Below are 25415 nucleotides of genomic sequence, written 5' to 3'. Positions count from 1 at the left end.
GACTGTCTGATGGTGGTTATATTCCTCTGGTAATGACTGTCTGGTGGTGGTTATATTCCTCTGGTAATGCCTGTCTGGTGGTAGTTATATTCCTCTGGTAATGACTGTCTGGTGGTGGTTATATTCCTCTGGTAATTCCGATCAGAGCCTCACCCTCCATGGGTCGGATGGCATTGGTGGGGAACAGGGGATGGAGAGCGGATCTAAAGAATGTAGAATAGGTGATAAAAGGGGAAGAGGTAGGGAAATTGTTGCCTTTGCGCCAGACAAGTATTCATTGGGGACAGGGGATGGAGGGGGAGAAAAGGTAGAAGAAGGAAGAGACCTTCGCCAGTGATCCGGACAGACATTCAAGTTTCACAGGTTTGATAACATACCAGTTGCTGTAATAGTAGGTTACAGTAATGACAGAAACAGTGTCTTGTTATGGTGCTAATATGTTTGTTGGCAGAGGGGCACATGGGAGATTAGATATGCCTTGTTAGTGGTTTTCTGCCACTTTCAGGTCTACACTGCACCCATCTTTACCAATATATCCATTTACTCATTTCATATCCATTTGGACGATTTGGATCCTGTTCAAGGAACACAGAAGCAATCATCTCAGTTTCTATCCTGGGTCGCATTCAATAGGCTTCGAACAGTATAAAAACTGATTGAAACAGGAAGGGAATAGCTGGACTACAATAAGAAACACTAATTTTCATTTTCCATTGCAAAACGGTTTAACGTTTTCTTTGACATGCCCTAATGCATACGGCCCTGGTCTCCAACGTACCCTCTGGTGTGGGTGTGACACGGTTGACTTTGAGGAGGGGTCTGGGAGTTGGTGATGAGGAGGAAGGGAGGGAGCACACATCTTTCCCCAGCACAGGCACCTCTGGGAGGGTGAAGACGATCTCATAACGATGCAGACTCCTCAGGAACCCTACCTGAAAAGAGAGAGAGAGTGTGTGTGAGAGAGAGAGAGAGAGAGAGAGAGAGGAGAAACACAGTATAAATTATATAAATACTTATTAAATACTCACACACTTCTTATGAAATGTGTTAAGTAGTTATTATGTAGGTACCCATCAGGGGTGCATTGAGCAGGGCATAATGTTGTAGAAATATGTTATGGAGAACAAACATGGCCCTATGACCTGTAGAATAAGGAATCATGTCTGCTCTATTCATAACATTTCAATCTGAAATGTTCAACAAATGTTTGCCTACTGAACTTGGCACAAGCAATTCGAGCATTCGTATTCCAAACCCCGCCCACCTTAACCAGGAAGTTCCCATCAGGCTCTGGGAGAGCAGGGATGGAAGAATCATTGGCTTTGTCCTCACGGTGAACAGGGGAGCCCATGGCATCCTCGTCGTCAGGGAAACGCACACTTCCTCCCTTTGAGGTGGACCCTGGGGAAGAGTCAGTAAGGGCGTGGCTCGGTCAGGGACAGAAATACACACACAGGCACGTACTGAACACACGCACACACATATCATTCATGCATGGCTAAGCAGCTGTATACGACTGCAAGTTTTCATTGCGCTTTTATGAGAGAGAGAGTGAGACAGAGAGCAGGAGAGAGTGGGAGAGAGTTAGTGTTTTGGTCCATCAGTATAACTTAGGTCTGACATGGCATTAGGGCTTTACAAACAGCGGGAAGGGATTGAAAATCCATTCACTTAGAGACAATCGCTGGCAGATCAATTAATTAATGTTTGGGCGATATCAGTTAGACACAGACAGACAGACAGACAGACAGACAGACAGACAGACAGACAGACAGACAGACAGACAGACAGACAGACAGACAGACAGACAGACAGACAGACAGACAGACAGACAGACAGACAGACAGACAGACAGACAGACAGACAGACAGACAGACAGACAGACAGACAGACAGACAGACAGACAGACAGACAGACAGACAGACAGACAGACAGACAGACAGACAGACAGACAGACAGACAGACAGACAGACAGACAGACAGACAGAAACAGACAGACAGACAGAAACAGACAAACAAACAAACACACACACAGAAGTCAAGGACTCACCCTTCCTGCCTGTTGCCATGTCAACGTCAGGCCAGGAATGATGGATCACACTGTATCAGTCTGAATTTGTGATGTCATCATTACCCTCCTTCAGAGAACATGACAAGGAACAATGTAAGGAGATAGAGAGAGAGGGAGAACAAGAGAGATGGAGAGAGAAAAGGGGGGAGCAGATGAGGAATGAAAGAGGTGAAGAGTGAGGTGAAAGAGGGAGAGAAAGAGAGACCAAGTCACAATTTCTTTGTAAAGGTGACAGCTCCTCAACAACAGTTTCTTCTGGCTTCTGTCATTTTCTGCCAAAAACTTCCCTCAGACTAAACCACCTCTTAGAACTAGAAGTAGGACAAAGTAGCCCCTAGGTCAGTTAAACACTTTCCCCTCTAATTACGGTCATGATTTGGGTATAAGCGATGGCTGATCCTAGACCTGTGAATCAAAATAGGAAAAGCACTCACATCTGAGGTTACTTGTCGCATGGTGTTTGGCAATAATTCTATGATATTCCTAAAGTAAAAGTAAAATAAACTAAAGTGTCACTGGCAAAGTCATAATGGTAAAGTGGTTTATTTTCTTTAGCTCTGTGCCAGGTAGCAACTTCTGCCCAAAAGTACTCTGGTATTGTAGCGTATCAATCCGCTGGATAGAGCCCTAGACTGAGTTCCAAATGGTACCCTAGTGCATTTCTTTTAACACGGTCCAATAGGGGAATAGGGTGCCATCTGTTTCCGCACGTCAACAATAACCTTTGACCTTACATTTAATCCTACTGCGGCTTTATCAATATCATTAGAAGCGCCCAGCTGTGAGTCCAGTCCAGTGTTGCAGACAAAGGCACGGCTAAACGACTCCCTGACCTGCTCACTAAAGAAGCTTATCTCTGCCGCCAAAGCTTACCAGGTGGGATTAGAGGAAGAAATTAGAAAGAGTCATTTCTTACAGTTTTACCATTGGGAGTTGGGTACCGAGCCTAATTCACACAATCCTCCCTAATACGGAAACACTGGAGGGGGAATAGCCTTGAGTGTTATGTAACCTAAACTAGAATGGGGAGGAAATAGAACACAGAACAGAGAGAAGCTCATTCCATTCTATTTATAACGGCCTTAATGTACCATCGACAGTTATCCAGTTGTGGAAAAAGTACCCAATTGTCATCCTTGAGTTAAATTAAAGACCCTAATTGAAAATGACTGAAGTGGAAGTGAAAGTCACCCAGTAGAATACTACTTGAGTAAAAATCTAAAACGATCTGCTTTTAAATACACTTAAAGATGCACTATGCAGAAATAACTCCATTTCCTGGTTGCTAAAATTGTAATAGTTTGCCTAATTTCAGTTTATGTGGCAAAAAAAGCAAGTAGAGAATCATTGGACCATGAAAACTGCTGTGAAATATATTTTCCATAACCAAAATTATTTTATTTGAAGCTGTTTGAAGCTGGTGTGCAAAACGGAAAGTAAAAGACGCAAAAACAAAACTTAAGAATGGGAACCATAGAAATGGAGCACATAGAATAGATACACCACTTCTTATACTTGCTTTCAATGAGAATGACATATCTATCACTCACATTTCTATGTGCATTTGGTTGGGGTCACCCAAAAAGTTATATATTGTAGCTTTAAGGATCAAAAGTAGAAGATATAAATCCATCCAAATTCCTTATATAAAGCAAACCAGACGGCACAATTAGCTTTTTTTAATGGATAGCCAGGGGCACCCTCCAACACTGACCAACAGACCATTTACAAACACTCAGACATAATTTACAAACAAAGCATCTGTGTTAAGTGAGTTTGCCAGATCAGAGGCAGTATGGATGACCAAGGATGTTCTCTTGATAACTGTATGAATTGGACCATTCTTCCCTGTCCTGCTAAGTATTCCATTATCTAGTAGCCTACTGTTGGTGTCAGGGACAATAAGGCCTAATAAAGTACAGTGCATTCGGAAAGTATTCAGACCCCTTCACTTGTTCCACATTTTGTTACGTTACTGCATTATTCTATATTTTTTTATATATATATTTTTATCAATCTATACCCGATAATGACAAAGCAAAGGTTTTTAGAAATGTTTGCAAATGTATTAAAAATAAAAAGCATAAATACCTTATTTACATAAGTATTCAGACACTTTGCTATGAGACTTGAAATTTAGTTCAGGTGCTTCCAGTTTTCATTCATCATCCTTAAGATGTTTCTACAACTTGATTGGAGTCCACCTGTGATATATTCAATTGATTGGACATGATTTAGAAAGGCACACACCTGTCTATTTAAGGTCCCACAGTTGACAGTGCACGTCAGAGCAAAAACCAAACCATGAGGTCGAAGGAATTGTCTGTAGAGCTCCGTGACAGGATTGTGTTAAGGCACAGATCAGGGGAAAGGTACCCCCAAAAATACTGCAGCATTGAAGGTCCCCAAGAAAACAGTTGCTTTCATCATTCTTAAATGGAAGACGTTTGGAACCACCAAGACTCTTCCTAGAGCTGGCCGCCAAGCCAAACTGAGCAATCAAGGGAGAAGGGCCTTGGTCAGGGAGGTGACCAAGAACCCGATGGACACTTAATGGCCGATTAATTAGGGCCGATTTCAAGTTTTCATAACAATCGGAAATCTGTATTTTTGGGCTTCGATTTTGCCTATTTAAAAACAAAATGTTTATACCTTTATTTAACTAGGCAATTCAGTTAAGAACACATTCTTATTTTCAATGATGGCCTAGGAACGGTGGGTTATCTGCTTGTTCAGGTGCAAAACGACACATTTTCACCTCGTTCGCTCGGGGGATCTTGCAACCTTACAGTTAACTAGTCCAACGCTCTAACCACCTGCCTCTCATTGCACTCCATGAGGAGCCTGCCTGTTACGCGAATGCAGTAGATCCAAGGTAAGTTGCAAGCTAGCATTAAACTTATCTTATAAAAAACAATCAATCAATCATAATCACTAGTTAACTACACATGGTTGATGATCGTACTAGTTTATCTAGCGTGTCTTGCGTTGCATATAATCGATGCGGTGCGTATCGTTGCTCCAATGTGTACCTAACCATGAACATCAATGCCTTTCTTAAAATCAAAACACAGAAGTATATATATTTAAACCTGCATATTTAACTAAAAGAAATCCAGGTTAGCAGGCAATATTAACCAGGTGAAATTGTGTCACTTCTCTTCCGTTCATTGCACAGAGTCAGGGTATATGCAACAGTTTGGGCAGCCTTGCTCATTGCAAACTAATTTGCCAGAATTGTACGTAATTATGGCATGACATTGAAGGTTGTGCAATGTAACAAGAATATTTAGACTTAGGGATGTTAACCCATTAGATAAAATACCGAACGGTTCCGTATTTCACTGAAATAATAAACGTTTTGTTTTCGAAATGATAGTTTCTGGATTCTACCATATTAATGACCAAAGGCTCATATTTCTGTGTGTTATGTTATAGTTAAGTCTATGATTTGATAGAGCAGTCTGACTGAGCGATGGTAGGCAGCAGCAGGCTCGTAAGCATTCATTCAAACAGCACTTTCGTGCGTTTTGCCAGCAGCTCTTCACAAGCACAGCGCTGTTTATGACTTCAAGCCTATCAGCCTAATGGCTGGTGTAACCGATGTGAAATGGCTAGCTAGTTAGCGGGGTTTGCAACGCTAATAGCGTTTCAAACGTCATTCGCTCTGAGACTTGGAGTAGTTATTCCCCCCGCGGCTTTTGTGGAGTGATGGGTAACGCTGTTTCGAGTGTGGCTGTTGTCGATGTGTTCCTGGTTCGAGCCCAGGTAGGGGCGAGGAGAGGGACGGAAGGTATACTGTTACACTGGCAATACTATAGTGCCTATAAGCACATCCAATAGTCAAAGGTATATGAAATACAAATGGTATAGAGAGAAATAGTCCTATAAATAATATATTAACTACAACCTAAAATCTCTTACCTTGCAATATTGAAGTCTCATGTTGAAAGGAACCACCAGCTTTCATATGTTCTCATGTTCTGAGCAAGGAACTCAAACGTTAGCTTTTTTACATGGCACATTTTGCACTTTTACTTCTCCAAAACATTGTTTTTGCATTATTTAAACCAAATTGAACATGTTTCATTATTTATTTGAGGCTAAATTGATTTTATTGATGTATTATATTAAGTTAAAATAAGTGTTCATTCAGTATTGTTGTAATTGTCATTATTATAAATATATATTTTTTTAAATTGGCCGATTAATCGGTATCGGTTTTTTGTCCTCCAATAATCGGGATCAGGGAACGATGAACTGGGAAAGATGAACTGTGCAAAGTACAGAGAGATCCTTGACGAAAACCTGCCCCAGACCTCAGACCTTCCAACAGGACAACAACCCTAAGCACACAGCCAAGACAATGCAGGAGTGGCTTCGGGACCAGTCTCTGAATGTCCTTGAGAGGCCCAGCCAGAGTCCGGATTTGAACCCAATGGAACATCTCTGGAGAGACCTGAAAATAGCTGAGCAGCGACGCTCCCCATCCAACCTGACAGAGCTTGAGAGGATCAGCAGAGAAGAATGGGAGAAACTCCACAAGTACAGATGTGCCAAGCTTGTAGCATCATACCCAAGAAGACTCAAGGCTGTAATCATTGCCAAAGGTACTTCAACAAAGTACTGAGTAAAGGGTCTGAATACTTATGTAAATGTAATGTTTTATTTTTTTTGCAAACCTGTTTTTTCTTTGTTATTGTGGAGTATTATGTGTAGATTGATGAGTAAAAATATATACATTTTAAAAAAAAGGCTGTAACCTAACAAAATGTGGAAAGTGTCAAGGGGTATGAAAACTTTCAAAATGCACTGTTGAAGGCTTCAAGTAACGTACAGATATCCCCCAAAAATAATTAAGTAGTCGTCTACTTCAAAGTAGATTTTACTTTGTTACTTTACACCACTGCAGTTATCAGTGGGACCTGGACGCATTGTGCAAAGGCATCGCGGTTGGTAGGCTTCTACCTTATTTGACACTGTCACTGTTCTACATGCAAATGCGGCACTGTTGGGAACGACTCAGCCCCGAACCGCGACCACCGCATCAACAGGGAGGGACATCGATACATGCGCCGCCCGGGACATTTTTCACCGGTTTTAGCCTAATTACAAAATACTTGCGAACAGGTGTTCATTAGGCTGCTTTGGTTGTTTATTGAATATATAGCCAATTCAATGCTGTTCCTTTCAATCACATAGCCCACCAGTGTTTTTATTCTAATGTTACAATTTCCATGTTGATGATCACACACACTGCATGCCCATTGGATGGAGTGCGCATCAAAACTGGAACATAGGCACAGAGTTGCATTTGCTGTCGTTTCAACGGATGGGCAAAACTGCGACGAATATATTTGGACAACAACATATTCGTTATATTGTCATTGTGATATAAATCAAATCGAATATATTCAACCTGAGAGAGAGAGACAGACAGACAGACGGACAGATCGGCAGATAGCCTAGCCTACGCCCAGTTAGATGTCAATACGATATGAACCTCCGAACTGGATTCCCCCCAGCTGCAAGAAAACGTTTATGAAAATGTGTAACGTAATTAAAAAAACCTTTCGAAGCACTTACCGCTTTGGATATTTGTTCAGTGCTTAGTGATGATGGTATCGGACAGTGGGAAGCGTTACTATCCCAAACGGCATGCTGCTTGCTGTGTTTGTCTGATCTCTTATTTCCGAGGCTCTACTCAGTCTCCTCTCCAGCTCTCCTCCTCCGGACCGACGCAGTCTACAACAGCCATACCTGGCACGTAGCTTTCTCGGTGACCTTTAGCTGCAGTCAACGGCGGATGCAGGCATCGCGGGGAGGGAAGTTTTTCAACACCCCTCATGTAAACATCACGTTTACACTGTAATTATTCTGCCTATTAGATAGTTGTGGTATTGGCCCTATACCTGCTTTCAGATTTAATGAAATGCAGGCTATCAATTGGATAAATATTTTATTTGTAGCCTTATTGAATATGCTAATTTAATAGGCTCTAACAGGGTATAATATAATATAATAGCCTATACAATACTGTACTAGAAAGTTCAAGAAGATTGACAACTCAAGGTCAGGGTTATTTTAGAAAAATTCATGCAATGATTTATTAGATTAGCCTCCAATTGAACTCCTATTACAACATGATTCAAATATATTCTGTCACTAATATAATTTTCCAAAAAGTATTCAGTCTCATTCACCCCAGGCTATCCAATATGTTGAGCGTGAAAAACCCAGCAGCGTTGCAGTTCTTGAGACAAACCGGTGAGCCGGGCACCTACTACCATACCCCGTTCAAAGGCACTTACATCTCTCGTCTTGCCCATTCACCCTCCGAATGGCACACATACGCAATCCATGTCTCAATTGTCACAAGGCTTAAAAATCCATATTTATCCTGTCTCCTCCCCTTCATCTACACTGATGTAAGTGGATTTAACAAGTGACATCAGTAAGGGCTCAAAGCGTTCACCTGGATTCACCTGGTCAGTCCATGTCATGGAAAGAGCAGGTGTTCTTAATGTTTTGTCCACTCTGTGTAGAATACGACGACTAAATTGACTGGCTCATAAAGGATTCTTTGTCTTTGTGTCTGTCTCTGGGTCTTACTCAGTGGCTCCCAGTCCACATAGTTTACATTCGGTTTATTGTGGACATTCTTCAAAAATTGGATTGTAATGTACAAGTAATATGTTTTATTTGTAATGACTGTGGTTATGTCACAAATAGCACACTATTCCCTATAGTAATGCAATACATAGGGCCCATGGGGCCTCTTGTCAAAGAAGCAGACTATATAGGAATAGGGAGCCATGTGAGACACATATGACCCTATATAGACAGATTAATCCATCGTGTGATAAGGACAGATGGTGAAATCCTTAATTCTCAGACTGATGGACTGTAGTCGGTTGTATTGGTCAAAATGATCAGTCCGATCCAGACTCAGTATCCAGATTATCCATTGGTCAGCTCCATAGAACAGAGGAGGTCATTATGAATGGTTCTAAGAGACTGTATTTCATTCCACAAAATTGTTCCCTCTCTTCTGGCCTTGTTCCCTTCCCTATGTTGACATGAGACATCTGGGTATATTGGGCGCATCAGCTATAGCTTCCACCATATTGCTTTGACCTATCCAGTCCCGTCCTATTGGCTCAGTGAAGAACATTGAACAAGGACAGACTGAATGAAACTACCTTAAGGAATTAACAAAAAACGAAAACCCATCTCAGTCCACCAGAGGCATCGAGACAGGACAAATGATGAGCGGCGCCTCGTTCCTGCCAGACTTATTGGTGCAAGGGCTGAAGAAGGGATGAATGACATCCGAGAAGCTGTCGGTGAATGTATAGATGAGCATCTTAGCGTCCACGTTATAGAAGGACACCTGTCCCTTATCACAGTCTACGTAGATCCCTATACGGTTGGGTTTGTGGTTGAGGCCCAGCGCTGTCGACGGTTCCGTTCGGAACGCGTAGTCGTTCTTATCCCGGAGACTCAGGAACCAGTAGCCGTGGGCAGGGCTTACTATGATCTTCCCTTTCCTGTTGATGGAGTGGCTAGCCACGCCCAGGTCCCAGTCCGTCTTCCCACCCACCTCCACCTACGAATACAAATCACCCAAAGTCATAATCAATACACTACAATACAACATCATTCAATACAACAACACTGGAAGGTGAGCACATGTATATTGACATCATCCCTGGCATACAGTCCCTCCATCTATCAGGCCCCATTATGAGCCACTGTTCTTCAGCCTGGTGGCTGTTGGAATGAAACCAGCCCTGCTTCTGTTCTCACCTCCCAGTAATGGCGTCCCGAAGAGAAGGCCTGGCGCCCGAGGACGCAGACCACACGGTCAAAGCGCTCAGGGCCGTCCGCCACGTGCTGGTAGCGGTCCCAGCAGCGCACCTGCTTGCCGTCGTCGGAGATGAGCAGGCGTGGGTGGGCGGTGAGGGGGTCCAGGGTTATGTCCACTGAGAGGGAGAGGAGGGGAGAGGGTGAGGTAGAAGGGGAGGGTGGGCAGAGAGAGAGACATACAGAGGGAGAGAAGGAGAGAACAGAGGCATAGAGAAAGAGGGAGAAAAAGTCATCAATCACCAATCAAGAGTTCAATCAGCAGTTTTGTGTCTATAACTAGCAGAAATGTGCTTGACACATGAACACAGAAAACATGATAAAGGAAGAAGGAAGTACATACCTGCATATTCCTGCACTCTCCTCACCTCTGGAGAGAGAGAGAGAGAGAGAGAGAGAGAGAGAGAGAGAGAGAGAGAGAGAGAGAGGGGAGAGAGAGAGAGAGAGAGAGAGAGGGAGAGAGAGAGAGAGAGAGAGAGAGAGAGAGAGAGAGAGAGAGAGAGAGAGAGAGAGGAGAGAGGGAGAGGGAGAGAGAGAGAGAGAGAGAGAGAGAGAGAGAGAGGGGAGAGGGAGAGGGAGAGAGAGAGAGAGAGAGAGAGAGGGAGAGGGAGAGGGAGAGAGAGAGAGAGAGAGAGGTGTTAAACCATCTAACCCCTCATCAAATACTGTATGTATTATCACATGACTGGGACTTTGAGTTAATAAATGAATCAAAACCTTACTTGGTTTTGGATTTCTTCCCACTGACTGGTCTGGTTGAGGTTGAGAAAGCCAATCTGGCCAAACAAAAGTGAATACATGTAATAAAACAATGGGTGGGTCTAATCCTAAATGCTGATTGGTTAAAATCTCATTCCAGCCGGTGTCTATTCCACAAGTTACCACCGGCTAAATCTATCATGTTAAAATGCCTATTTACTCTGTTCCATCAGACTGCACAATCCACTGTCTCATCAGCCCAGGCAGGGAAGTCATGAACTTTATCTCCACTATAAAAAGATATCTAGACGTTATCTCACATTTTTTTTAGACTAACATTTAGTTTTCAACAGCTGAGATTTGTATAAACCTGTCTGTCTCTCCGACATGTTCAACGTAGTTTCAATATTCAAATTGGATCTCCAGCTGTCCCATGGTAATGAAGTTGTTGGGAGTCGGGATGAGACAGACAGGCAGTGTTTCTCAGCCAGTCTAAATCATGAATCAGCTGGCATTAGGTATACAGTATAGCAAGAAATGTCAATTGAAAAAAGGTAAAACGAGACGAAGTGCAGCTAGTTTGCAGTTGTTCCAGCTTCAATCTGAAGTGATTGTGTTGTTGGCTAGCTCCTCTGACCAACAGCGTCCTGATGGGATAGAACATGTTCTACGCCAGGCCAAATCGCGCCTCATCAGCTCATTGTTGTGGATGTATCCAAATAAATGTCACTAGATAACAGCTTAAACTAATGCTAATGCAGCTACTGTTGATATTCTGGCTGCACTGTTTGACGTGACTGTAAGTTAGCCGTAGTTGGCAAGCTAGCAAGCAAGGGATAAAACGTTTCCAGCCAGTATGGCAATGGAACATTTAGAATGAATGACTGGATCGCATTCATAGATACAGAACTGAACGACTGGATCACATTCATAGATACAGAACTGAACGACTGGATCACATTCATAGATACAGAACTGAACGACTGGGTCGCATTCATAGATACAGAACTGAACGACTGGATCACATTCATAGATACAGAACTGAACGACTGGATCACATTCATAGATACAGAACTGAACGACTGGATCACATTCATAGATACAGAACTGAATGACTGGGTCGCGTCTCTGGCAACCGAACTGATAGAATGAACGACCAGCCGGCTTAGGTAGTGTTCTGGTGGAGGTGGAGAACACAAACCTGGACTATCTCTTCCTACAGAGTGTTCTGGTGGAGGTGGAGAACACAAACCTGGACTATCTCTTCCTACAGAGTGTTCTGGTGGAGGTGGAGAACGCAAACCTGGACTATCTCTTCCTATAGAGTGTTCTGGTGGAGGTGGAGAACGCAAAACTGGACTATCTCTTCCTACAGAGTGTTCTGGTGGAGGTGGAGAACGCAAACCTGGACTATCTCTTCCTACAGAGTGTTCTGGTGGAGGTGGAGAACACAAACCTGGACAATCTCTTCCTACAGAGTGTTCTGGTGGAGGTGGAGAACGCAAACCTGGACTATCTCTTCCTACAGAGTGTTCTGGTGGAGGTGGAGAACACAAACCTGGACTATCTCTTCCTACAGAGTGTTCTGGTGGAGGTGGAGAACGCAAACCTGGCAAAACAATATCATGTAATCAAATACAGTATTATTATTAGAAACAAATGGAAAGGGATGAGTGTGACAGAAGAAACAGTGAATTAAATCTAACTTGGACTACTTCTTCCCAACGACTGGTCTGGTTGAGAAGGTAAATCTGGACAAACAAATTAGAATACAGGAAATCAATTACTGTATGAATTATTAGACTGTTGGGTCTGTGAGTGTGACAGAGACATGAATGTTATCTTGCACTTACTTGGACTAGTTCTTCCGACAGCATAGTTTGGTTGAGAAAGCAAACCTGGCCAAACAAAATAGAATACATCAAATCAATACCGTATAGATTATTAGACACACAGAATGGGAGGAGCTGGGACTTTGAGTGTGACACAGACATGAATGAAAATCATACTTGGACTACATCTTCCCACAGATTGTTCTGGTTGAGGTTGAGGACGCAACCCTGGCCAAACATAAGAGAATGCATTAATCAATATCAGACACATATTAGATCATAGTTAACACTAAAAGATACAGATGGGATGGTACTTTGAGCGTGTAAACCTTACTTGGACTATATCTCCCACGGATTGGTCTGTTTGAGGTTGAGGACGCAGACCTGGCCAAGAAAAGACAATGCAGTTTATGGGTCTATAGGTTCTCAACTGGTTTTGCCTTGGGACCCTAAATTAACCAGCTTGTCTGTCACGACACAATATTTGCATTGGGAAAAATAATCTGCAAAATATAATCTGAAAAACTATTTTTAATTCTGTATTGATTTTGAATATAGTAATTATATGACAAGGGAACAACATTCCCACCTCTTTCATTGTCAATAAATACATTTTGCCCATGTTCTTGATGAAGATTGTTAATAAACTCACTGGTTTGAGACAACAAAATCAACCAAAATAGTGCTGCTAATAGCTTTATATTGAAAATACTGTGATTGAAGACAAACTGTTCAGAGATTAAATTATAAAAAAAAAAAGTAAGTTCATTATCATTTTTTAAATTTATTATTCACACTCTCTACCTGGTTTAAATTGTTTAAGTTTAGACTGGAGTATTTTTTATTAAATTTTATATTTATTTTATTGACACACACACAACCCATTCAAAACCGCTTGCGACCTAAATTTGGGTCACGACCCACCAGTTGAGAATCGATGGTCTACATCATCCTCTACATATTGTATTGTAGCCTAGTCGTGTTCATAAAGTAAAGTTAGACCGTCTCAACACTACAGTATTGTAGCCTAGTAGTGTTCATGAAGGTAAGTTAGACAGTCACAACACTACAGTATTGTAGCCTAGTAGTGCTCATAAAGTAAAATTAGACATCTCAACACTACATTATTGTAGCCTAGTAATGCTCATAAAGTATATTAGACCGTCTCAACACTACAGTATTGGTGATATTCTTTGTTTGTCACTTGCAACAACCCAGCGAGCAAAAGTGGTAAAATCTTGAGGTAATTTCAACCAGTTTTGCCCACTTTGAAACTGATAGTACTCATAGATAGAATGTATAGGAGATCTACAACGGTCAGTCATAACTCACAGATCTCCGGCAGTCTCTTGAGCTCCTCCCGAAACCGCTCCACCATTTGATTGACAGTCAGAAGCACCGCCCCTGAGGTGAGGTCAGAGGTCACAACAGCATCCGACCAATCCCGGGTCTGAGGCGGGGTGGAGAATGTCTGAGAAGAGGAATAAAGAGAATGGAGGAATAAATGAATGAGAAAAAACAAGAGGCAAGATAATTTTAAATGAAGAGAATGGAAAGGAAAAGTACCTCTTACCTTGTAACTAAGTTAACTGAAGGAAACAACGGTTTAAAAAAGGTAGAAATTGTTGAAAAGGATGAATAAAGAAAAAAAGATGTGATGAACAGAAAGAGTCTCTAACCTTGAAGAAAAGTACGTAGTCATCAGACTGGGCTAGCTGGGTGAGGGTAGCGCTTCTCTTCCTCAGCTCAGAGATCTCCTGTGATAGGAAAGAAAAGACAAGAAATGCTTTATTACTAATCATCCCAGAGGGAATTGGTTTGTCAACCATTGCAGCAACACAGTCACAAAGACAACAATCACCAATATCAGTAGCAAAAAAAGATAGCAGTATGAATTTATTTTATTGATCACCTACTGAAGATGTAAATGAGCTGTTTAGCCAAATCTAGTACAATGCATCGCATTTCATGTGATTTAAGTTTTAATAATATTGTAAATATTAATTAATATAAAAAGAGACCTGCTCTAGGTCTCTGATGAGGGTCTGTCCTCGGTGCTGTGCAGCCCGCTGTGACATCTCTATCACCTCCAACAGCTCTGCCTGGCTCCTCTCCACAGAGCTCACCAGGGCAGAGAACACATGCATGCTGCCTGCTGTCTCATGCTCCGCACACACCTGGGGAGAGAGAGAGAGAGAGAGAGAGAGAGAGAGAGAGAGAGAGAGAGAGAGAGAGAGAGAGAGAGAGAGAGAGAGAGAGAGAGAGAGAGAGAGGAGAGGGAGGATGGAAAGACAAAGAGGGGAGGGAGAGAGAGGGATGATGAGGGGCAGGGAGAGAGGATGGAAAGACAAAGAGGGGAGGGAGGGGGGGAGAGAGAGAAAATTAATTGCACAGTACGCTCTGTGTGTGTGGGTACTGTGTGTGGGTGTTCTGTGTGTCTGTACTGTCTCTGTGTTCTCTGTGTGTGTACTGTGTCTGTGTGTGTTCTGTGTACTGTGTCTGTGTGTTTGTGTACTGTGTCTGTGTGTGTGTTCTGTATGTGTGTACTGTGTCTGTGTGTGTTCTGTGTACTGTGTGTTTGTGTACTGTGACTGTGTGTGTGTTCTGTGTCTGTGTGTGTGTACTGTGTCTGTATGTGTGGTATGTATGTGTGTAGTGCGTCTCTGTTTGTGTACTGTGTCTCTGTGTGTGTACTGTGTGTGTGTGTGTACTGTGACTGTGTGTTCTGCGTGTGTGTACTGTGTTTGTACGTGTGTTCTGTATGTGTATACTGTGTCTGTATGTGTGTTCTGTGTACTGTGTTCAGTGTACTGTGTTCAGTGTACTATGTACTGTGTACTGTGTACTGTGTCTGTGTGTGTACTGTGTGTGTGTACTGTGACTGTGTGTGTGTTCTGTGTCCTTGTGTGTGTACTGTGTCTGTGTGTGTGTTCTGTGTGTGCTGTGTGTGTGTGTGTGTACTGTGTGTGTGTGTGTGTGTGTGTGTGTGTGTGTGTGTGTGTGTGTGTGTGTGTGTGTGTGTGTGTGTGTGTGTGTGTGTGTGTGTGTGTGTGTGTGTGTGTGTGTGTGTGTGTGTGTGTGTGTGTGTGTGTGTGTGTGTGTGTGTGTGCGCTGTGTCTGTGTGCGCTGTGTCTGTGTGTGTGTGTCTGTGTGTGTGTGTGTTCCAGACCTGTATGTTCTCCAGTGATGTCCTGATGTCCTCCACCTTCTTTTCTCTCTGTGTGATCATGTCCCTCAGCTCTGCCTCTGTGATTTCCAACTGAGACTGCATACAGCAACAGACCGGAGTCAACATACTGCAATGTACTTATTCCGTATTCCTAGTATGTACATATCTACCTCTACCTCGAAGCATGTGATTAACACAATTTAAATATGTTTCAAACACCCAGTCTCTTTTGTGTAGAGATTATTAAACTGACTATATAGCTTTGGTTAATACAGTATGTTTTCATTTCTACAGTAGTAGCATTGCAATTGGAGTACCCTACATCTCCATCAGAATTAGTTCACACACGTGTTCCTCCACTTCTGTCCCTCTCCCTACCTTCTTAATGAGCCACTCTCTCTTGGCTGGTATAACCTGGTGTCCATGGTGCTCTCCCTCCATGCACACGGCACACCCACACGTCTGGTCTGTCCGGCAGAAGAACTCCAGTCCCCTCTGGTGTTCAGGACAGAGAGGCGCGTCCGGTGAAGGAATCAGCCGGCCCGCTCAGGGTGTATCTGCGTGGGACAACAGGAGGGGCGGGGGGCGAGAGGGCGGTGGTGTTGGAGGAGAAGGGTGAGGGTGGGTGGGGGTGGAGGACGGGCGGAGGGGTTCTGGAGTTCGATGGTCGTTGGAACCTGGTCTTCATCTCCAACAACAAATCCCCAGGCATCACACCCATCCCTGGGGGTTTTGGAGGGACCGGAGGACGCTCAACCCCGTATGACACCCCCTCATTTCCACCGCCACCCCAACCTTGACTCTCAATCCCTCCTTCAAACACCATGGCCCCCCGGTCCAATCCGTCCGCCATCTTCTTAAACTGCTCGGTGATCTCCTTCAGGGTGCGGTTGATGTGAAGTTCCGGCCTCTTCTTGAAGCTCTCCTTACACAGCGGGCACACACACGTCTTCCCTCCTCCTCCTTCAACAACAAGTTACAGTTCATTCATTCACATGGCGGAATACAATTGATCTCTGAATGGGGATGTGATGAAATAGGCCTACTAATAGGAAACAACCAATAAGATTGCATGGATGTAAGTTGTTGAATGTATTGGGCTCATGTACATACAAACAAATGTACATTTATATTTCAGGTAGTCTACAGTATATAGACCTATGTAAACATTTACATTTCAGGTAATTTACAATATATAGACCTATGTAAACATTTATATTTCAAGTTGTGTAGGGTCTATAGGCCTATGTAAACACTTATATTTCAGGTAGTCTACAGTATATAGACCTATGTAAACATTTACATTTCAGGTAGTCTACAGTATATAGGCCTATGTAAACATTTATATTTCAGGTAGTCTACAGTATATAGACCTATGTAAACATTTATATTTCAGGTAGTCTACAGTATATAGACCTATGTAAACACTTATATTTCAGGTAGTCTACAGTATATAGACCTATGTAAACACTTATATTTCAGGTAGTCTACAGTATATAGACCTATGTAAACACTTATATTTCAGGTAGTCTACACTTATATTTCAGGTAGTCTACAGTATATAGACCTATGTAAACACTTATATTTCAGGTAGTGTACAGTATAGACCTATGTAAACACTTATATTTCAGGTAGTATGTATAGTTTCATATGTACAAAGCCACAATACACACCATCCCAGTAGGTGGAGATGCAGTCCAGACAGTAGCTGTGACCACAGGGTGTGGAGACTGGGTTGGTGAACACATCCAGGCAGATAGAACAGATGAACTGATCCTCAGAGAGGAAGCCACCCGGTCCGGAGAGAGCCATTCTGGGGAAAATGGTAGAGCTACTGGTCTGGACCTCTGCTGGGGAGATGGTAGGGCTGGCTGGTAGAGCTACTGGTCTGTACCTCTGCTGGGGAGACGGTAAGGCTGGCTGGTAGAGCTACTGGTCTGTACCTCTGCTGGGGAGACGGTAAGGCTGGCTGGTAGGGCTACTCGTCTGGAGCTCTGCAGCTAGGGGGCAACAGAACACAAGTGTTAGGTGTCATTAAAAAGTTTGTTGAGAGGAATCTGCCCAGCCCAGAGGGAGCCTGGCTGGGGCTGGGGCTGGGACTGGGGCTGGAGGCTGGGGCTGGGGCTGGGGCTGGGGCTGGGGCTGGGGCTGGAGGCTGAGGCTGGGGCTGGGGCTGGGGCTGGGGCTGGGGCTGGGGCTGGGGCTGGGGCTGGGGCTGGGGCTGGGGCTGGAGGCTGAGGCTGGGGCTGGGGCTGGGGCTAGGGATGGGGCTGGGGCTGGGGCTGGGGCTGGGGCTGGGACTGGGGCTGAGGCTGAGGCTGAGGCTGGGGCTGAGGCTGAGGCTAGGGCTGGGGCTGGGGCTGGGGCTGGGGCTGGGGCTGGAGGCTGGGGCTGGAGGCTGGGGCTGGAGGCTGGGGCTGGGGCTGGGGCTGGGGCTGGGGCTGGAGGCTGGGGCTGGAGGCTGGGGCTGGGGCTGGGGCTGGGGCTGGGGCTGGGGCTGGGGCTGGGGCTGGGGCTGGAGGCTGGGGCTGAGGCTGGAGGCTGGTGAGACACTAGGGCTGGCTGGTAGGGCTACTTATCTGGATCTCTGCAGCTAGGGGACAGGAGCTCCCAGGTATTAGGTGGATTGAGAGTGTGTGTAAATGTCCCTTTAGTTTAGTTAATGTCTGTCAGCACTGTATTACATAACACACACACACACACACACACACACACACACACACACACACACACACACACACACACACACACACACACACACACACACACACACACACACACACACACACACACACACACACACACACACACACACACACACACACACACACACACACACACACACACACACAGACTGTGTCCTCCACAGAGGAACATTTGTCTCAGTCAAGCATGGCTGCCTGTGAGATAATGTAGAAGAATGTGGTCTGTGCACTCTGACTGATGTTTACCCTAGTTAGCTCACACAGTAGGCCTGTATCTGTCACATCAGGCAGGGAGTGGAATGAAGTAGGACCGGTAGCACAGAGGAGACCTCAACCAGCGCTGATACTGTTGCCTATTACAACATGGTAAAAACAACCTGGTCTGTTTGGAGAAAACAAGGATCAATAGGCCTTCAGGCTGTTGTTCGGCCACAGGCTCTGCCTGACAGGAAACATCTTTAAACATGCACTATAACTAGGCAATATGTTTAAAACACAAAATAAGACTGCTAGTAATCCTCACTTACTTGTTTGCACTGTAACCTAAACTGCTATTTGGGGCTCACACAATGTTACTTTCACAAATCACTACCTAGACTATGTCATTACCACACATGCTATGTCAAAACCACCCAGCCTATGTCATGACCACCCAGCCTATGTCATGACCACCCAGCCTATGTCATGACCACCCAGCCTATGTCATGACCACCCAGCCTATGTCATGACCACCCAGGGTATATCATGACCACCCAGCCTATGTCATGACCACCCAGGGTATATCATGACCACCCAGCCTATGTCATGACCACCCAGGGTATGTCATGACCACCCAGGGTATATCATGACCACCCAGCCTATGTCATGACCACCCAGGGTATGTCATGACCAACCAGCCTATGTCATGACCACCCAGGGTATATCATGACCACCCAGCCTATGTCATGACCACCCAGGGTATATCATGACCACCCAGCCTATGTCATGACCACCCAGGGTATGTCATAACCACCCAGGGTATATCATGACCACCCAGCCTATGTCATGACCACCCAGGGTATGTCATGACCACCCAGGGTATGTCATGACCACCCAGGGTATGTCATGACCACCCAGGGTATGTCATGACCACCCAGCCTATGTCATGACCACCCAGCCTATGTCATGACCACCCAGCCTATGTCATGACCACCCAGCCTATGTCATGACCACCCAGCCTATGTCATGACCACCCAGGGTATGTCATGACCACCCAGCCTATGTCATGACCACCCAGCCTATGTCATGACCACCCAGCCTATGTCATGACCACCCAGCCTATGTCATGACCACCCAGCCTATGTCATGACCACCCAGGGTATATCATGACCACCCAGCCTATGTCATGACCACCCAGGGTATGTCATGACCACCCAGCCTATGTCATGACCACCCAGGGTATATCATGACCACCCAGCCTATGTCATGACCACCCAGGGTATATCATGACCACCCAGCCTATGTCATGACCACCCAGGGTATGTCATAACCACCCAGGGTATATCATGACCACCCAGCCTATGTCATGACCACCCAGGGTATGTCATGACCACCCAGCCTATGTCATGACCACCCAGGGTATGTCATGACCACCCAGGGTATATCATGACCACCCAGCCTATGTCATGACCACCCAGCCTATGTCATGACCACCCAGCCTATGTCATGACCACCCAGCCTATGTCATGACCACCCAGGGTATGTCATGACCACCCAGCCTATGTCATGACCACCCAGCCTATGTCATGACCACCCAGCCTATGTCATGACCACCCAGCCTATGTCATGACCACCCAGGGTATGTCATGACCACCCAGCCTATGTCATGACCACCCAGCCTATGTCATGACCACCCAGCCTATGTCATGACCACCCAGCCTATGTCATGACCACCCAGGGTATGTCATGACCACCCAGCCTATGTCATGACCACCCAGCCTATGTCATGACCACCCAGCCTATGTCATGACCACCCAGCCTATGTCATGACCACCCAGCCTATGTCATGACCACCCAGCCTATGTCATGACCACCCAGGGTATGTCATGTTCTTAGTACTTATTATTATCTTTCATTTGTTTATGGTTAATGTCAGTAGCCATACTAGGGTGGCCACATGTAAAATATCCATATGCACGCACTCTCTCACACACACACACACACACACACACACACACACACACACACACACACACACACACACACACACACACACACACACACACACACACACACACACACACACACACACACACACACACACACACACACACACACACACACACACACACACACACACACACACAGAGAGAGAGATCATGGGGTTTAAGGTGGAAGATTGCAATACAAATGTAAATTACGTCATCATTTCTCAACGTTTGTACGGACAGATGTAGTCTATTGAATCTCATTATAGAATATGCCCAAATGCTTCCTCCAATTGCAATATCTGCCTATGCCCACACATATTGTCTCAAGAAAAACATCTATATTTTCAATGAAGTTTGATGAAATGACCTTCTATATTTCCACCTAATAAAGCTACTTACTTACTTTTGAAGCTCTTCCTCAGAAGCAAACTTGTAAGGCATAACTTTCCTCTCCAAGGTTACCTGGAATTTTGCCTTTCAGGATTTGATAAATATGATTGGTTAACCATTGGCCTATGACATGTCTTGCGCTGCACTGGGCTGCATGGCATGTCAGATCTTAAAAATGATTGAAGAACACGTGTTAAACATCATCAGTAGGTTTAGGCTACCACATCCTTACGATATTATATATATTTTCATAAGCGCAACGTGACCGCAAGTGACAGGTCGGAATATTTGATCAAAATTGGGGACAAATCAGCCTTTTGTTTTATAAGTTAGTAGTGTTTGAATTTGTTGATAAAATGTATGACATGAATGACATGATTGGCTTTGGTCACCCAAAGCCATACTGGTTGAAATAGAATGCACTTCTTCACTTCCTTCACTGTGTTATCTCATACTAATGTTCTCTTGCAGGAAAATCCACAGGTACTTGCCATCTGTCTTATCATGCATCTGTACCTTGAGTTCTTCTACTACTCATCATCAACTATCAGGTGACTAGGCAACGTGAAATCAATGACATAATACTTCCATTTCCATCAATTATTGGATGCAGATAAATGTACAGAGCTGGCTATCAAAGACACGTATTTTGTGGGACAAGACTCACAGTCACACAGGACTTAAAGTTGATAGAACTCAAAATGACTCCTATATAGGCCAACACACAAGGGACCAGAGCCAGATGAATGCAGGAGATTACCAGGCAGAAGCCCCTGGGGGTCCCAGGCCCGTGGTGGGCCCAAGAGAGAGCAAACAAAAATGATATACTTAAAATATATATATATATAATAATAAAGGAAATATATTATGTATCTATTATTTATTTTAATATTACATATCAGGGGTACTCAGCTCTTACCCTTCGAGGGCCGGAGCCTGCTGGTTTTCTGTTCAACTAAATAATTAATTGCACCGACCTGGTGTCCCAGGTCTAAATCAAATCAAATCAAATGTTATTGGTCACATACACATGGTTAGCAGATGTTAATGCGAGTGTAGCGAAATCCTTGTGCTTCTAGTTCCAACCATGCACTAATATCTAACAAGTAATCTAACAATTTCACAACTACTTTATACACACAAGTGTAAAGGAATGAATAAGAATATGTACATATAAATATATGGATGAGCGATGGCCGAACGGCATAAGCAAGATGCAGTAGATGATATACAGTATATCCATATGAGATGAGTAATGTAGGATATGTAAACATTATATAAAGTGCCATTGTTTAAAGTGACTGGTGATACATTTACTACATCCAATTTGTAATTATTAAAGTGGTTTGATATTTGAATCAGTATGTTGGCAGCAGCCACTCATTGTTAGTGATGGCTGTTTAACAGTCCGATGGCCTTGAGATAGAAGCTGTTTTTCAGTCTCTCAGTCCCAGCTTTGATGCACCTGTACTGACCTCGCCTTCTGTATGATAGCGGGGTGAACAGGCAGTGGCTCGGGTGGTTGTTGTCCTTGATGATCTTTTTTGCCATCCTGTGAGAGGTGGTGTAGGTGTCCTGGAGGTAGTTTGCCCCCGGTGATGCGTTGTGCAGACCTCACTACCCTCTGGAGAGCCTTACGGTTGTGGGTGAGCAGTTTCCATACAAGGTGGTGATACAGCCCGACAGGATGCTCTCGATTGTGCCTCTGTAACAGCTTTGAGTGTTTTTGGTGTCAAGCCAAATTTCTTCAGCCTCCTGTGGTTGAAGAGGCGCCGTTGCGCCTTCTTCACCACACTGTCTATGTGGGTTGACCATTTCAGTTTGTCCATGGTGTGTACGGCGAGGAACTTAAAACTTTCCACCTTCTCCACTACTGTCCCGTTGATGTGGATAGGGGCAGCTCCCTCTGCTGTTTCCTGAAGTCCACGATCATCTCCTTTGTTTTGTTGACGTTAAGTGTGAGATAATTGTCCTTACACCACACTCTGCGGGCCTCAACTCCTCCCTGTAGACCGTCTCGTCATTGTTGGTAATCAAGCCTACCACTGTAGTATCGTCTGCAATCTTGATATTTGAGTTGGAGGAGTGCATAGCCGTGCAGTCATGAGTGAACAGGGAGTACAGGAGAGGGCTGAAATGAGTTAGGGCAGTGTGATTGCGATTGCGTTGTCTGTGGACCTATTGGGGCGGGAAGCAAATTGGAGTGGGTCTAGGGTGTCAGATAGGGTGGAGGTGATATGATCCTTGACTAGTCTCTCAAAGCACTTCATGATGACGGAAGTGAGTGGAACATATCCCAGTCCATGTGATCGAAGCAATCTTGAAGTGTGGAATCAGATTGGTCTGACCAGCGTTGAACAGACCTGAGCAGACCTGGCTGGGAGCAACAAAAATGGAGTCGTGGTCAGATTTTCTGAAAGGAGGGCGAGGGAGGGCTTTGCTTGCGTCGTGGAAGTTAGAGTAACAATGATCCAGAAATGTGCCAGCCCGGGTCGCTCATTCATTGTTTTAAGATTAGCCTTATTAAAATCCCCAGCTACAATAAATGCAGCCTCAGTATATGTGGTTTCCAGTTTACATAGAGTCCATTGAAGTTCTTTCAGGGCCATCAAGGTGTCTGCGGGATATACACGACTGTGATTATACTTGAAGAGAATTCTCTTGGTAGATAATGCGATCGGCATTTGATTGTAAGGAATTCTAGATCAGGTGAACAAAAGGACTTGAGTTCCTGTATGTTGTTATGATGACACCACGACTCATTAATCATAAGGCATACACCCCTTCTCTCTTCTTACCAGAGAGATGCTTGTTTCTGTTGGTGCGCTGCATGAAGAAACCAGGTGGCTGTACCGACTCCGATAACGTATCCTCAGTGAGCCACATTTCCGTGAAACAAAGAATGTTACAATCTCTGATGTCTCTCTGGAAGGTAAACCTTGCTCGGATTTCGTCTACCTTGTTGTCAAGAGTCTGGACATTGGCGAGTAGTATACTCAGGATTGGTGGGCGATGTGTCTGTCTACGGAGCCTGACCAGAGGACCGCTCCGTCTGCCCCTTCTGCGGCCCATTGTCCTGGGAGGTGGACCAAACAGAGGATCCGCTTCGGGAAAGTCGTATTCCTGGTGTTAATGTTGGTAAGTTGATGTTGCTCTTAGATCCAATAGTTCCTCCCGGCTGTATGTAATAAAACTTAAGATTTTCTGGGGTAACAGTGTAAGAAATAATACATAAAAAATGAAGTACTGCATAGTTTCCTAGGAACGCGAAGCGAGGTGGCCATCTCTGTCGGTGCCGGATACAGCCACAATCAGTAAATTAGAGGGGATCAATGAACAAATGCAGTGGAACTGGCTTTGAGATCCAGAGTTGAGTTCAAGGGTTATATATTATATGTACAGTATGTATGTAGTATATAATTAGTACTTTTTTACTGCAACCACCAACCACAGGAAGACTCAGGAGCTCTCAGTGAGTGTAGACAGCCTGCTGCTGCCTGCTGCCGCTCTGATAATCATCAGATGGGGGAGGAGAAGAGGTGGGGGCTGGCCCTGCCTTGATTGGGTAACTGATTATTAACATTCAAATAAACTGCATAGTAAATTATTGTGACTGATCAATTGTGAGTCAGGGGCTGGGATCGAGCCTATAAGGGGCCCCAAGAGGCACATCCTTTTTAAATAAAAATTATTGTTATTTTTTTAGTTATTATTATTTGTTTTTATCCGACCACAGGAGGCCGCGCTCAATGTCGGAACTCATTTGAAAGCACTGAAGTCGGAAGTCCTTTTTTGTCACAGCAAGAGTGGAGTTGACATAGTTATCCAATATATTAACCGTTTTATCACCATCCCAGAATCGTTCTGAAGTGCAATTTAAATCGCCCCAAAATGAAGATGAACCATCCCAAATTAAAATAGTCTACATATTTTGTTTAAAGTTTTGATATGCCAACATGGGTCTACTTGAGAACCTATGTCATTCACAGTCATTTAATTTGCTACTGAAGTAGATAAATGGGGCTGAGACAGAAATTCACATTAAAAAATGGCCTGTAAAAAGGTCAACATTGGAATACTAGCGTATGTATATCTATTCTGTGTAGCCTGAATGTAGCTCTTTAGAACAGAGTGTTCCCATGGATTGCATTTGGAACATTGACACATAACCTACTGTTTAGTGCACATTGCTGTGCTTAAAATGTGCAGAAATAATAGCTCATTAACATTTGAAGCTAAATGTTCTAATCTCTTCCATCAGCTTTAACAGCGTATTATAATTACGTGTTTTGTATGTACAGTAGTTGTATGAATTTAGATATATCCTCCCAGAACTGTCCAAGAGTGTAATGAATCTTCCCAGACATTCCAGACATTTTATCATCACCGGGACAACAGGACACCCTTCATTTCGGAGCCCGGCCTAGATACTGTAGTTAGCTACCTACTGGAGAAATATCTAGCTGGCTAGAAGGAGCTAGGCCTACTGTGGAA

The 25415-nt window shown here is 44.2% G+C and overlaps 1 protein-coding gene and 1 pseudogene across 1 annotated transcript; both read right to left on the bottom strand.

Moving 5' to 3' along the window:
• Positions 1-710: 710 nt before the first annotated feature.
• Positions 711-2164, bottom strand: LOC124021614 (UPF0687 protein C20orf27 homolog). The gene is made up of 3 exons (XM_046336757.1): positions 2051-2164; positions 1265-1401; positions 711-932 (listed from the first exon to the last, which is right to left on the bottom strand). Exons 1-3 carry the CDS (start codon positions 2067-2069, stop codon positions 726-728), a joined length of 363 nt encoding a protein of 120 aa, XP_046192713.1. The 5' UTR covers positions 2070-2164; the 3' UTR covers positions 711-725.
• Positions 2165-9064: 6900 nt separating this feature from the next.
• Positions 9065-25415, bottom strand: part of LOC124021613 — a 17018-nt pseudogene continuing 667 nt past the window's right edge.

This window comes from Oncorhynchus gorbuscha, unplaced genomic scaffold, assembly GCF_021184085.1.
Source record: "Oncorhynchus gorbuscha isolate QuinsamMale2020 ecotype Even-year unplaced genomic scaffold, OgorEven_v1.0 Un_scaffold_1141, whole genome shotgun sequence".
Lineage (NCBI taxonomy): Eukaryota > Metazoa > Chordata > Actinopteri > Salmoniformes > Salmonidae > Oncorhynchus > Oncorhynchus gorbuscha.
The sequence above is the reverse complement of the archived record's forward strand: the minus strand, read 5'-3'. Positions and strand labels throughout refer to the sequence as shown.